The 16,404-nt window shown below is 28.5% G+C and overlaps 1 protein-coding gene across 2 annotated transcripts; it reads right to left on the bottom strand.

The window, feature by feature from the left end:
- Positions 1 to 16: 16 nt before the first annotated feature.
- Positions 17 to 16,125, bottom strand: LOC130440461 (condensin complex subunit 3-like). 2 transcript variants are annotated; one of them, XM_056773614.1, is made up of 21 exons: positions 15,926 to 16,125; positions 15,659 to 15,871; positions 15,085 to 15,225; positions 13,801 to 13,923; positions 13,190 to 13,542; positions 12,616 to 12,810; positions 12,359 to 12,470; positions 11,913 to 12,125; positions 10,161 to 10,328; positions 9,512 to 9,757; positions 9,320 to 9,399; positions 7,183 to 7,372; positions 6,981 to 7,098; positions 6,323 to 6,534; positions 5,479 to 5,655; positions 4,847 to 5,414; positions 3,810 to 3,971; positions 2,859 to 3,626; positions 2,580 to 2,707; positions 1,384 to 1,517; positions 17 to 622 (listed from the first exon to the last, which is right to left on the bottom strand). In XM_056773614.1, the coding sequence occupies exons 1-20, from the start codon at positions 16,016 to 16,018 to the stop codon at positions 1,440 to 1,442; spliced, it is 4,338 nt and encodes a 1,445-aa protein (XP_056629592.1). In that variant the 5' UTR covers positions 16,019 to 16,125; the 3' UTR covers positions 17 to 622; positions 1,384 to 1,439. The 2 variants fall into 2 exon arrangements, with proteins under 2 accessions (XP_056629592.1, XP_056629593.1); XM_056773615.1 differs by having other exon boundaries at positions 3,816 to 3,971; positions 15,926 to 16,043.
- Positions 16,126 to 16,404: the final 279 nt, after the last annotated feature.

Genomic DNA, 16,404 nt, shown 5'->3' on the forward strand with positions numbered 1-16,404 from the left:
AATTTTGGGTGTGACGTTTTAAATTTTAAATAAGTCGAAAACATTGTATGATAATTTCTCATAACAAAATATAAAGATTTGATAATTAATAGAAACATTAAATTACATAATTTCCAAGTTCTGATGCTAATCGACCCTTTTGCTTCCTTCCGTTCAATTGCTCGCCATTAAAGATTTGATATCCCTAGAATGGTGGCTTGGCGTCATTATCTTTGAATGAGATTTAATTAATTTTCCGTTGCGGTAAATAGGAAATGGGTGCTTTCCTTTCGAGAAACAAATACTACGTTTTCAAATTAAAAAAATAAAATCAATCAGAAGAAGAAATTAAGTATGAGTATATTAAACGCACCTCGTATACAAAATTTTATTTAATATATACATATTTATTTTTTTTTTGAAGTTGACTGTCTAAATATATGACAAATAGCTAGATTTCATCCTTATTCAAAAATAAAAGACACAGTGATCCTTTGCCCTATGCATATTATTATATGATAATAAATATATATCAATTCATTTATTAGTTATATTATACATATATTACACAAATAAGAAATATATAAATAAAATTTTCCAAATTTCGTTTCCTTTGATTTTCTTAAGGGATCACATTCCATTCCTTGAAACAAAATATCGGATCAATTATTATTAATAAATTATATTACACAATGTAGAATAAATTTTACTTTTTGTAGCTAAATAGTCTTGATTATAGGTTTGTTCTGATTGGAAATTCCATTTTAAAACAAGTGCAAAATTGAAGTTTCAATCTATTTATTATATACTTTGATAAAAGCCAAAATAGGTAATAGACAACTAAAACATATTGAGAAGTCTAAGGATATGGTTATATCTACCAAATAAATATATATTACTAATACTAATTACTGTCACAACTTATGAAAAAATTGTGGTATATATTGGACAACAACCCACGAGTTCTATTTGGTAAATAGTTCTTATATGACATGAGTGGGTAAAAAAACGATTTACAGATTCTTAAATCTGGAAGAAAAGTGGATACATTAGTGCACCAAAACAAAATTCAGGAAGTCACTATCTGTTGAAGATCAGGACTGCCATCCATTCAAGAATACTTTATTCTGTTTACATAAATAGATAACAACATAAACAAAGAACTAAAGTCAATTCAGAAAGACGGCGATTTAGCAGGAGATCCTATCCCAACATATTATAAAACTTATTTGAGCCAGAGGTATACAACTTTATAATGAATGTATTTAGCTACCAGTGAAATGACACTTTCAAACAATTGATACTACTAATAATTGACAGTTGTTATTTAATGAAACTATGACCTCTTTTCACTACCTATACAGTTAATGTACAATTTTGGATGGGTATCAACTAACTACTTACTCCAAATAAATTATTTTTTCTTCGAAGCCTGCTTTTTGTAATCGGAGAACGTGTATTTAAACTTTGCGACCTCGTACTATGTCGAGATTATCATTACTTTTGGATGAATAAGTTGAATCATTGAATATCTGAATCTGAAAGAATATATAATTCAAGAAATAAATTAATAAAAATTTTTGAACATATTGAATTGACTTTCGAAAGGTACAAACTAATTACAGTAAAAATAGATCACGCTAATAGAATATGAATTTTATAAAACTGTCGTAGGACTACGGCTTAAATACGAAGCTATAGTCAAAACCTAAGAATTATAATTTATACAACTAAACTCTCAACCAACATATTCAGGGTGTCTAGTCAAAATTAAAAATCACATTCCCGTCTTTCCCCCGGTTTTTCCAGGTTGGTTCAGAGATTTACCCGGTTGAAATCTCGTGAATTTACTACACTTTTATTATGATGAATATTTATTTTAGAAAATACAAGTATAAGAAAACAACCAAGTTATTATTTTTAATTAAATATTTCTTGCTCCACTACTGCACGCTGTTTTTAAGAGTCTTGAAGGATATTTTTCTTGTTTTTCTTCAGTTTGTAACCCCGTTTTTGTAGTTTTCATCAAATCTTGTGATTTTTTGTCTTTTTGTGCTGCGCCAATCTTGAGTAAGCATTCCTCATAGAGAGTATCATAGATTTTGAAATATCTACATTTCTCAGTCCACCAATTTTTTATAAGAACCATATATTAATCTTTGGTCTATCATTGATTCTTCTTTTAAATTTCAACCAAAATCTTCGTATTGACAGAAAATCCTCTCTATTCAGTTGCATTGCTGTGAGAAATTATTGGAAGAAGTTGCACCACCTCTTTTAATCTATTGTTTTCGATCATTTCCCGGCTCTGCAAAATTCTTTTTCCCGGTTTTCAAGGTTCTAGTCACCCTGTTATTTGAAATAACGAAAATGGGGCGCTTTATATCATCTAATACAAAGTATTTTACTACTTACTTCTGGATATACAAAATCTATAAACGAGTCTTGTTTACCCAGACAGAATATAGTGGATTAAAAGTTCTGAAATTGATACTTTGCATAAACGTCTTTGCTAATAACTTAATACTCAGCTAACAGTACAAAATATTAAAATAACTCAAAATAAATAGGATAGCTATCATCAAAATAAATGTGCTTACCTGTGAAATATCAGGAAGAATTGTATGTAGTGTAGTACTACTGCTGCTGCTACTACTAGTTTTATGCTGATTTAAACTCTCTTTTGAAGATTTTCTAGTTCCCAGTGTTTTTTTATTGGGTGTCAGACCTAAAATATGAAACAAAAGTAGAATTTACATATAATGCAATAACATGAATATTTATATTTGCAGTTAAGCAATGATTGTGCATTTTATAGAGATGGATTTACACTAAATTTGTGTTTTTATTAATTCTAGTAGAATATGCAATAAACTTACTATGCCCATTTTTCTCACTTCTGGATACTCTGGGAGAGCTTCTGATTTCCTTACTTTCATTTGCTTCACTGTTATACTTATTTGTTTCATTTCTTAACCTCATTCGTTTGCGCATAGAATGACCGACTAAAACTGTTAACTGTTTTCGTTTTCGAATATTTCTTTTATTTGTGAATATTTTATTCTGATTATTTGCCACTTGGGTGTTATTTCTGGTGTTGTAATTCTGACTAGAATTTGTAGATTGCGTTGAATCGTTAGTGCTTTTTCCACTACTAGTAATTTCAGAATCACAATGTTCTTGTGATGTATACTTTTTATTATTTTTTTTTAAGATTGGACTCACCACATCGCGACTTGTTACTTTTTTACGGCGTCTTATATTTTCAAAGCTATCAGTGCTTGTTTCATCACTAGTTAAAATGGTTTTTGTACTTTGTTTTGTGGGTTTACTTAGAATTGAACTACTCTTTTCATCCAATTTTTGTACATGGTTGGCTCTCTTCTCGTTTATTTGGTTGCTTTTTAATGACCTTAGTACTCTATTTATTTGGTTGTCGTTATCTTCAAAGTTTCTTTCTGTTGTACCCCCTCTGTCCTTATCCTCATTTCCAGCTACTGAACCATATTTATTTTTTGATAATCGCTTGACACAAGAAGTTTTCTCCTTGGAATTCCTCTCTTTATTTGTGATCTTCGATCTTAATCGTAACCTTGGGCTGCAACTGGTATTCTTGTTGAAATTTTCAGAATCTGAACTTGTTTTACCTGTTAAAAACAAGAAAGGTTAAATTATATGAAGTAATTTGTTAGTTCTGTAAAATCTAGTCCTCCCACCCATTGTTTTTTTAGTCCATTATATCTGTGTAATTAAAATTCCTTACTATTTGAAGATACAGTTTACTTCAAACAAAAGCAAATTTAACTAGTTTCAAATTTAGTTACAATTACCCCTACTATTTATAGCATTCTTCATCTGAGGTTTAATTGTTACTACTTCTAAGATATTAATTTTAGATGAAGGTTTCTTCCTTTTTTTTAACTTCGAAACTTTTTCATCTTCTGGGGTTGCACTAATGTTATCTTCACTAGTTGTGTTATTTTTGTCAGAATCTAAAATATAAATTATGTAGTAAATTTTATTTCTGAAAGTAATTTAAAAATTGTGATTCATTGTCAATTGAATCTAAGGAAAATACTACTACATAATACATATCAAGGGAACGTCCTAAAAATTTATACAATACAAAATTGCCTATTTTTATAACTAGTAAAAAATTTCTTACTAAGAAATGAACAATCCAATAAAACACAACAAGTGTAGAAGCAAAGATTTTTGGGTAAGTTTCAGATTTTTATATTTGTGAATTAGGTAGTTAATAAAGAATGTATTTTAGAATTATGGTGGAAGAGAAAACAATTGACGCACCCAACGTAAGAATCTATCACAAAAATTGTTATATGAAAATTTTGACACCTTGAAAAAAGAAAGTTTATTTCTTTATAAACCATGAATTAAAAATTCAAATAAATTTGGAATATTAAAAATGATGACCATATAGTACTTATCACAGAAGGGAGATCATAGCAATGCAAGAGAAAGTTTGAATATAAATAAAACAGATATATGAAAGAACTGATACTATTTTATAAAACAAGAAATGAAAAAAAATATATCTCCCCAGAAGAACGTGACTTGCATCAACATTTTAATGGTCGCAATTGCAAGGAGAGAAGTATAATCCACTGATTGGTTCCAATTTTATTGCAACCCATCCAAGTGGTTTAACACCCTCTCTTTCAGAGTCTCAAAACCAGACTTAAGACAACACCAACCAGCGCTACTATTTGCTTCATGTAGTTAAACACTCTCCAACAGGCGGTTTCTGTTGAACCAGCAAATCAAAACAATAACTAATTTATCTCCAAAATGTTTCAAATTTTAATGGGCAGATCATATTTTCCAATTATTACAGCATTTAACATACCTTTACTTATGGATAAAATGTCAGAGACATTTCCAATTTCTTTATCATTGTCACTATTTTTTGCCATAATCTGATTCACAGGAAATTTGGTTCTGGTTAAAAGTACCACTGGCATTTTAAACTTTTTCTTATTATGCCACTCTTCGTCACTATCAGTGTTATTAGCTGAGCTTTCAGTATTATTTTCATTCATATTTCTCTGCTTCCGATTTCTTTTTTTAGTATTCTCATTGATACAAGTTCCATTAGATATCTCCTCACTTTTGGAACTGTTGACATTATTTTCATTTGTATCAGATGTGTTTGAATGTTGACTTGATTCAAATATATCTTCTTCATCCTCCTCTCTAATCAAGGGCATAAATGTAGTTGTCTGATTTTTTTTAACTTTATTTTTGTTTACTTTGTTAGGATCATCTTGATTTTCTTTTATATTTGAAACCATAGTTGAGTTTTCGGTTATTTCCAAATTGGTGATTTGTGCTTGAGTTTGGTTTTCTAAGAGGGTATTTAGTTTTTGTTGGAATTTCATCAAATTTTTTCTCAATGTTTTCTCTGATAGATTTTCCTGAAATAAAATTGGTTTTTTGTTTGTTTTTAAGATCAAATGTAAGCATTAAAAATTTTCTTACATCATGCAATGCAGTTTCCACTTTAGCTATTAATTCCTTCAAAGTCGAAACACTTTCTGAGGAAATATTCAAATACAATAATAGTTTTGAAAGATATATGGCGATCCCCTCATTTTTTTTCTTTAATATTTCTGAGGTAAACATATGTGCCATATTTATATGAGTCCTTGATACATCCTAAAAGGTATTAAAAATTAATTGCAACAAAAAACACACAAGAAATAATTAATAACATCGAGATTTTACATTTGTCAAATCACTATGACTAAATGGCATCCAATAATACCATTTTAAGAGGATTATCACACTTGGTGTGCTAATATTTTAAGAACTATTACAGGGAAGCAGCCATATAATACATATTAGTAATAACATGGCATATTTTTAATAAAATTTGTGGCGGCCACGCATTCCCCGGAAAACTTCCCCAATAAATCAATAATACTTCCACCCCTGACTCAGTGATACCTCACCCAGGGAATTCCAAGATTCATTTTTTTATAATCTTCTTAATGGACTAATAGCATGCAATTAACTTAATCCTCTCCGATATATCTGGTACACGTTCTAGAAAAAACCAACACACAAGATTTTTTGGTTCAAAGAGAAACTCATTCTGTATCGGGACAGTGAAGCGAGCAGTTCTCGAACGCCTATATTTATACGGAGCTACGCTACGAATTTTAGCACGCGCCACTTAATTTAACGTTTTATATATATTTTTGTGTATATTGTTTTGTTGTGTTTGTTATTGTGCTACATCTTCACCATCCTCAACCTTAAGACTAGCGCCCATAAATTATTCACTAGCTTTTCAAGAAAAAATTGTACATATCATACTTACTATCTTTTCATCACAGTCTGTAATGGTTGAAATAAATAGTAACAAATTATCAGCATCAACAACTGCAAGAGGACTAGTCCTAGGAGCATTAGAGATACTTTGTAACGTTGGGATAACAGCTTTTGCTATAACATCTTTGGCGCCTTCAGTAGATTTAGCATAGTTAGTAATTACAACTCCTATGAGTTGTTGTGATTTGTCGGAAGCTTGAGCTATAACAGAAAACACACAGACATTTTCACTCCCCTCCGAGTGACAAAATTTGAACAAAAAATAGTTGAAACAAAATACTTATTAGGTTTTTTATAATTAGTCTTTCTTCATTTAATATGAATGATTAGATTATCTAACCATACTTAGAGAGGAATGCGAATGTTGTCTATCAATCTGTATGTCAAAATATATAGTGAATAGTTTGTTAAAACAATTGAAACTGCACTTCTTCAAAGCTAATATTATGACAAAGGCTAAAAAATGCAAAAACAGATAGAAAGTCATGCCTAACAAATAGAGTATATTCAATTATGTCTAAGCTGTGTTGTTCAGGGAGAGACATTTTTAAAAAGTAAATTGCATTGATGAATTAAAAAGAGAAATTTTTAAAACATAGTAATTCCAGAATTCAATACAGAGTTAAATATCAACTATTTACACTTACCAGTTAATGGATTATACCATTTCAGTATTAGTCTCGAAATTAATAATGACGATACTGGAAACTGATTCAAGATTAACTTTGAAATAGCTTCTACAGCAATATTTCGAATTTCACAAATCTAAAATTAATTTGAGAGATTATGTAAAGAAATCAACTTAATAATTTAATAATCAAATTAATACATGTATAGAAATGAATTTACCTCATCGTCCAACATATCAAACATAACATCTATAATGGATTCCAAATGAAATTTATTAGCAAAGATAACACTTTCGTCAGATTCTTCAATACAATATAATCTCCTCTTATTGGATGATGAATTTACAGTTTGGTTCGAATTGACACTTATAGCACTCTCGATACTACTAAATACGTTTACACCATATAATCTAAGCAAATGAAAATCGAACTTAGTACATTGCCAAGCATAAAATCAGGATAACAGATAATTCGTTATTGTTGAAGTTTATTTTTTGTACAATAAATTACTAATTATGTCAGAGAAAAGAAGTATAAATTGACCAAATAAAATTCAGAAGTTTTCCCTTCTCTTTTTGGAGATAGCATACAAATTACAGCAGTATTGTTATGAATAGTTATGTATGATTAGAAATTATTATATTTTATTATCATAACCTGATTCTAAACATTTATACAAACAGAAGTAATAGAAAAAGATTGTTACAACCAACATAGGGAAACAATAATAGATTTAAAGTCTTCAGAATAGAAAAGTATACATTACATACAATATAATATAAAAACAGAATAGTTATGAACATAATATAGAAATACGTCTAACATTTATAGATTTTGAACAGACGTTTGATACAATAAGAAGATCAAAATGAATAGATGTAAGAAAGAAATTCTATAAGATTAGGGAAGTTGAAATTAGAAGAAAAAGCTATGAGAACGGGCTTAGTGGTATGAAATTAAATAGTTTTTTCTCTCTCCTATAAAATTTGGAATTCAGCACATGGTAGATATTATACATTCATGAATTTTATGTTTTTACATTAGCTACAAAATTTGAAACCAACGAATCTTAACAAATAATTTCCAGATGATGAATACATAAGTATCTTTGGTGTTTAATTTTGCCACATTCCCAAAACGAAAACGCTCATAATCTAGCTGGCAAAGATTTCGTTTGATATGTTTGTTTCCAAATTATCTTGATTTTAGGTGTTTTCTGTTTTGAAATTAGTTTTTCTTTAATTTTTGAAAGACAAAAATTTTATGTTTCGACTACTTTCAGTCTTTATCAAAATATGATTTGGCACTGACAATTTGCATATTTATATTAATAATAGATCACCTACATCATGAATATAAAAATAAAAATCTGTTTTAACGTGAAAAATTAATTTTTTCTTACTTTTTGCATCTGAAAAACATATAGCAGCCATCAATTAAATTGTTCGTAGTTGTATTAAAATTTACAAAATAGAGCAATAAATTTTACTTAAATTATTTAGGTCTTTTTCATCATTTATAACTTTTTCTTTCACATGAATGTGAACCATTTCTAAAAATTCTCTTTTTTATGTATTAGATTCTGTTCCAAGAATTTTTGAATCTTTATAATTGAATTTATGTTTTTTTGATATTTCGAGGTTCGTTAATGCAGTTTTATTTTTTATTATGACATACTAATATCATACTTATTGAAATAATTCATATGGTAAGGAGAAATGTTTTATGTTATGATGTTTCGTTTTTTAGTTGATTATAGTATCTGTTCATCCTTTTTTCTTGAATACATTGTTTATCATTTTTTTCGGATATTTATTTTCTTTCAATGCAGTTTTTGATTTTTGAATAGCTAAGCATCTAAAATCAGGATCTGATAGTTGGATAGATCTATCAGCCAAACTTATTATCACTGATCTTTTTTGCAACATAGGATGACACGAATTGAAGTTCAAATATCTTGAGGACCAAGTTAGTTTTACATACCATTTTGTTTTTATGTTATTGTTAATTTTATGTAATGTGACATCAAGAAAATTGATTCTATTATTTTGCTCGACATCGATTGTGAATTGAAGTTTTTTATGTTAACAATTTTAAAACAGAAGGGAACTAAAATCAAGATGATTTAGAAACATAAACATATATAAAAGGTGTAAGAAATAAGAAATTGAAGAAATTTATATATATGTAGTGTCAAATCATATTTTGATAACGACTGATAGTCAAAAATGTGCTTTTAAACGAGAAATTTTAATTGGTAGAGACCTAAAATCAAGATAATTTCTCAAGAAAACCATAAAAGAAGGTCTAAGTAAGAATTAAAGAAATTAAAAAAAATGATAAATATATAGTATTACCTGAACATATCTGGGATAGCCATTACTGCAGCAATTAATGCTTGCTTGTTGTAGTTTGGTATAGCTCTGTATGTAATAATCTGAAATTATATTCAGTTTGATTATCTTTTATAAAAGTTTATGATGGAAAATACCCACTTATATGCTTTTATGACAAATTTGTAATAAAGTGTAGTATAAAGTATAACTTACTGGTATGCAGATCACCTTGAGATACTCTCCTACTAAATTCTCGTCTATTAGACAAAACAATGTTATACATTTAATTACCCTCCAGTTAATTTCACTGATATTACTATCCAGTAAAGGTATTATGAATTCGTCTTTTACAGCAACCAATGATGGAGTCATGGAATTGACAGAAGGAAGTAACAACATACAAATAAGTAAATCCAAGCATTCACAAATTGTTTTAGGATCATCTTTTGTAACTTTGATCTACAAATAAAGTGTGTTTAGTATTTAATTCATATTTTTAAAATATCCTGTATCTGCTATTTCCAATAGAATATTCCCATCTAAATTTGTTACATTTAAGTTTTTGATGCATAAAGATGAAGAGTATTTTTTTTGTAAAACACTATTTTTCATCAAAAAGGAAACAAAGAAAAATATTTTCAATAATAATGGAATAAGCTTTATTAGAAATATAATTTAATGTCATTAATCTTTGAATATGTCCAATTTTCAATTGCTTCTTCAGTATCAATATGATGAGTAAATAAAAGGAAGAAAAATTTAATTATAACTATACCACGTAAACGCAGTAACATAAAATTGAATTAAATTTCAATCTGATAGGAGACATATTCAATATCGAATAAAATAAGTTGTCATCTACCATTTCAGTAGCTGGTTTGATTATAGATAAATCTTGTAATTTCTTTTTAACATCATTCATCTCATTTTTTAAAGATTCTGCTTTCAAATACTCTTGCTTATCTGTCGCTTCTTCCAGTTGCGACTCCAATACAATTATTTTGACTTTCAATGCGGCTTTTTTACATTCCTAAAATAACAAGTTGTAATTAACTGACAAACGTAGTGTATTGCATTAATATACTTATGTCTTATACCCGCGCACACTCAATAGAAAAACTTTTAGTTACATAATGCTTAACCCATCAAGGCCTAGTGTTGCGAATTGGGCACAATAAATATATAATTTTACAGCGCGAATTACAAAAAAGCTAAAGAAAGTATTGGATAGTATATATTTACTTGTATGTGTATAATGTCTTCTCTATTTATGGCAAGTTGCAGATAGTGGTCTAACAGCTGTTTGTCAGCAGGTTAACGGAACTCCTCGTGGCCGTGAGGATAAAAATGGATACGGTTCGAGTAAGTGTCTTTTCACCAGAAACAAATACTCATACTTTTGTGATATTGTATAAGTTCAAACAAATACATGTTTCTATAAGAAAATTCATTGATAATACAGATTTGTGTAACACCTGCACATGTTTATTTTGACGTATAGCAATTCTAGGCACTCAAAGTTTCAATGTGGAATAATATGCACATTTTTTTGAGGCGCGGCTTTTCATTAGAGGAAGCTCTTTAAATTGCATATTCTAATAAATAAATAAAAACTTTTTAAATTACGGCCACTTTTGAATATGGTGCTTCAGAGGCTTCTTAAAAAATTTGTCTCTAAGCAAAACCTAAACTATGATGAATTGATCAAATATTTTGGTCGTCATCCAAGTAAGCAATGCATCTGTGGAAAACCGATAAGGTTTGTTTTTGAAATGTGGTGCATAAATGCTGCATCTGGGTATCTGTTAGCTGTGATATGTACCACGGTAAAAAAAATTGCAGTTGCCATAAAACTTCTTCTTTGATAATCTTTTTACAAACCTCAATCTGATAATTTACCTTGGGGAGAATGGACGAAAATATCAATCAATACAGTGAGTATTCGTTCAAAAAAATGATGACGGTGCATATTTACCTAGTTAATCGACGATTCCATTACAAATGCTTGGTTACTTTACAGAAAGAGTGGAAGAACAATGACTCAACTGGTATTAAAACGCGAATTGGTGCAAGTATATTTAACCAGGTATGAAACTTCCCCTAAATCTGCCGGAACACCTAGTACTTCAATAAATAGCACTACACTTAACAGGGTAAGCAATGACATCAGATATGATAGACTCGACCACATTTTGATGTGTGTCAGATAAAAAAAAAGATGTGCAGGTGAAAGATGCTGCTCTATAATAAGAACAATATGTAAAAAGTGCAATGAAGGATTTTATTTAGAATGCAATCCAATTTGCATACAGTAGCTATGTTTTTTATTTTTACTAAAATTTTTGGAATTCTTATTTCTGCTAAACTTTGCCATTTGGCATTTGGCAACACATGTTTTTTAAAAAAACAACGTTCATATAGAAAACAAATATACTTTTTGTAATAGTTTGGTAACATGTTGGTAAAAAACTTGTTAAAGTTGACAATAAGCGAAAAAAATTATTTGGCCTCTCATGGATTGAAGGGGAAAAACTTTATTTTATCACTATAACACATATATATATATATATATATATATATATATATATATTATTCACTTTCTGATATTACTTACTCTATTTGTGTCTTCATTAGGGTCAACTTCTACTTGTTTCTCAATTAATGGTTCTTGGATTTCGGAAATAATGTGACATATGATACTAGTGAAGTCGTCAGTTTTTTGAGCAGTTTTTTCAACTAAAGTTACAATTTTTTCTTTCAATTTGAACAACAAATTCTCCTCTCGTAATAATTTTATTGTTAGCTGATGCAAAGTTTTTCTACCAACCTAAAAGTCAATAATTCGTTATTATAAAAATATAAACGGAAAGGTCACCCTAATACACTAGCTTTAAATCTGCTGATTATCAGTGAAGATCTCAGACAACTAAAGCACAAAATACCAATAGATTTAATATTCAACCAATAAATAATAATAATATATACACAAGGCTGCAACAACTCTGTATATGCTTATTACTTTGCAATAATTTGAATGAAATAATTTTATATTATACTCACTTCATCTGATAAATCGTAGTTTTCTGCAATACCCAGTAAATTATTTAAAATGTATTGATAATCTAACAACTCCCAGTCTTCCATTTTATTTTTTCTTTTTTCTATTATGAGACTAAAAATTTGATAATTTAATGATTGAAATGTAGATATATCATATTTAATAGTAGTAAAAAGAAGGTCAGAAGGATTTATGAATGGTTAAAACAATTTTTTAAAGATTGAAATATATATAATAATTTATGAGAAAAAGTCCTCACCTTTCAATATAATGACAGAAAGGTGTGAGATCTGGAAGAAGATCTTCTAGATAATCTTCCATATTATCATTATCTCTCAAATACAGTGTCAAATTATTCCAAACAGCTACAGCCTCACTTGTCAGCTTATTGAATGGTATCAGTTTGTTTTTATCAAGAGGTAAAATGGAGGTAAATTGATCAAGTGGTGTTGATCTGGAAAAATACATATTGCACAATTGAGAAAAAAAATTTCTTGCTCAACCTTTAGAGAAATATATTATGAGTATATTTCTTTTTGAATCATAACATTAATCTATAATTTTCTGAACATACATTATTTGTTGATATAAAAGTCGTAACAAATAATTAGCTACTAATTTATACACATACATTACCATTTTTATTATATACATCTGATTTCTAATGAAGTTATATGGGAAAACAAATTTTTCCTACTATACCGAATATATAAAATATGAATCTTCAAATGCATAATAATAATATGTAACGGAGCTCTCAAAATATTCATTTTATTTTGGTTAGTGATATTGACTAAATTTCTCAAAGTTATTTCCAATTCATTTATACTCACTTAAACAAAAGATTTAAAACGTCTTTAGTTATCTTCTCTGTATTTACGATATCATTTTCATCTGCATCTAATTTTAATGCATTCAAAAATGTTATATAATTATTTTCGTATGTGTTCAACCACTTCGGTAACAAATTTTCAATAAAAACGTTTCTAACTTTTGGAACGCTTTCAGATAAACCACACATAAGTATATGTTGCCTTTCAAATATCTTGAATAATCTCGGTCCTAAATCTGCACATCTTCGGAAAGCCGTTATGCGTACGTTGCTGTCTACATCTCTTAACCGATTTACTATTTGAAGAACAGATATATTATAAATGGCAATGTTTTTTACAACCTCAACTCGAATCTGAAAATAATGACTATAGTTTTATTTATTTAGTGAGCCATAGCAAAGAACTTAATCTACCTTATTTGTACCAGGTGCTAAAAAATAATGAAATGAAAATATGCTCAATTAAGGGAAATTGGCCAAGAATTATTATTACTCAAATTACTGCAATATTGCACCAAGATATGTTATTATGTGAATTCTTATATCAAGAGGATAGTTATCAACTGTTTTCTAGATTGAGATACTGAGTTCTTTTAAGACATTGATAATCACCTGAATGTTAGCATCAACTATCAAAGATAAATAAGCTTTGTTCACTGGAGACTCTGCATTCATTGGATCTTGTAATCTTATTAAAGCTAACACTGCTTGAAGACGTACTGTTGGTTTGGGATCCTAAAAATGTTTCAATTTAAATTATTAAATATATTTTAAATAATTATGGTCCATAAATTCGCTATAATATGACTGTATATATTTTTATTAGTAATAATTAATTCGATAGAAATAACTTATCCCAATAGAAATGATGAAAAAGGGCAAAAAATGTAAATTAGATTTTGTCTGGTAGATGACTATTGTTTTTAATTAATTGCCAAAAAAATTTACTTTCAAATAATTTAATATTTGTTGATAAAGAATTTTGATGTAATAGAATAAAAACAAGAGCCATTTTTCAAAGAAAAATATTCTTCAATTGTTGCTGGTTCTATAGGCAATTATTATAGTAAAACACTAGAGCAAAAAATTCCATATGATCACAAAAGCAATCAAAGATTTGTGTAGTTGGAAAAATATAATAATTAAACATTTTTTAAAATTCCACATGATCTCAAAGACATTTTCAAAACTTGTGAAGCCAGCAAAATTCCATCAATAACAAGCTTTTTGTAGAGATCATTTTAAATTAGTGCTTTTGTAAAAGTAATAGAAATAAGCAGCGTTTTTGAGAAATGGACTAAACAAAAAATTAATTCCATTAGCAATAAATTAGAAGTGATTTTGGCAAATTTGAAATTCAGATTTGATATGAATATATGAAATATGGACTTATTTTATACTTTGCCTTAGTATTCTATAAATAACTAATGCATATAAAATAGGAGCAGAGGAAAGTCATAATTCATAAATTGATTAGATAGAAAAGAAACAGGGCACTGTCGCCTCAGCAAACTCCTGAAGATGTTAGACTTAGCAGATAATGCGCTGTGCAGATTTTGTTGCACAGAGGACAAAACCTCATCCACATTCTCTCAAAATGTGAAACACTAAGACACTCCATAGCACTACACCTAGGAGTACTTTAAATAGAAGACGAATATCTCTGCCAATACACCCACCCCACAGTTTCGACTTTTTAAAATAAATGGGATTAAGGAATCAGCTGTAAACACTGGATTGTCCAGTATCACAGCAAGAAGGGGAACACAATAGCTCCTTTGGGTCACAGTATATAGGATACCATAAAATCCATACAAACATAGATGCATAGAAAAGAAATGTTTTACATATTAATGTAATGAAAAAGTTTAGTCCAAAAATATATTCCTGACTCACCATTGTCCTTTCTAGCATAGCTTCTTCAATTAAATCACACACTTCATTGTCTAGGTTTTTATCAGATCCTATACATTGTAATATAAGTCTAACAAATAGACATGAATTGTAACGGTGGTACTCATGTACTAAATTGTGGTACTACAAATTAAAAAAAAATTAATAACCTTGGAAAATATTAATATAATTTTTAAGCATATATTTTTGTGCAATAATGATATTTTGTGCAAAACAATTCAACATAAAACCAATTTTTTATTACATTTTTCTATAAATATGGTAGTGAAACAATTTCTTTTAATATGGAAATTTGAGAGATTTTATTATTTGACGCTAGTTAAAGAATTGATACACATAAACTAAAATGCATCTATATTGATAAACAGGATATTTTCAAAATTTTCAATTGGTTATTATTAATTCCATATAAGTTTTTTCACATTCCATTTTAAGATATATCTTGTCAATTTATACATATACTCTTTCCAGAATTATTTTCTACTCAAGTACTTAGGTAGGTGAAGAATTAATATTTTTGTTGATAACTAATTAAATTTTATATTAATTTAAGTACCTTAAGTGTGTCTGTAATAATTAGCGTTAGAAAGGGGTGAGTACATTCATCAGAGATATCATCCTCTGTTCCTTCAGGCGTCACATCTGCTACAAATTGTGCCAAGAACTCAAGAATTCTTTCTGCATAACAATTTTTTTGGTATATCGTATTGATACTAAGGACATGCCTCAAAACAATTCTAATTTCCTCAAAGAAATCTTCCAGAGGAATCTAAAATAATGAGTCGTTACAACATTTTGCTTTGACCGAAAAATGTATACCAACCTTATCATAGTACATTCTGAGAATTTTTAATTGTTTTTGATGTGCAGCCTTACTCATTTGTACTTTTTTCAGTATCTTATATATTTGACTCATTTTAATAAAATATATACAATTATAATTAAACCGTTTTATATAAACAAATTTTTAAATTTGATGAATTGACGCTTCATTTGACATTTGATCTTTTCACGTCAAATGTCAATTTAAGCATTAATTTGAAGGATGATGGTTAAGATCATAGATATAGCTCTCCCACAAATTTGAGTTTTAAGTTAAATTTCTTAGACCTTTTGATATATCAATGCTTCTAAATATTCTTGATTTTAATTTTAAAACGGAAGAGACCTAAAATCAAGAAAATTTAGAAGCATTTATATACATATATCATAAGATGAATACATATTTGAATAATATTTATAAAATAATACTTATCAAAAGTTAGGAAAAGCTGGATTAGCACATTTAATTATCGACAAACA

This window comes from Diorhabda sublineata, chromosome 2 (genome assembly GCF_026230105.1).
Source record: "Diorhabda sublineata isolate icDioSubl1.1 chromosome 2, icDioSubl1.1, whole genome shotgun sequence".
Taxonomy (NCBI): Eukaryota; Metazoa; Arthropoda; class Insecta; order Coleoptera; family Chrysomelidae; genus Diorhabda; species Diorhabda sublineata.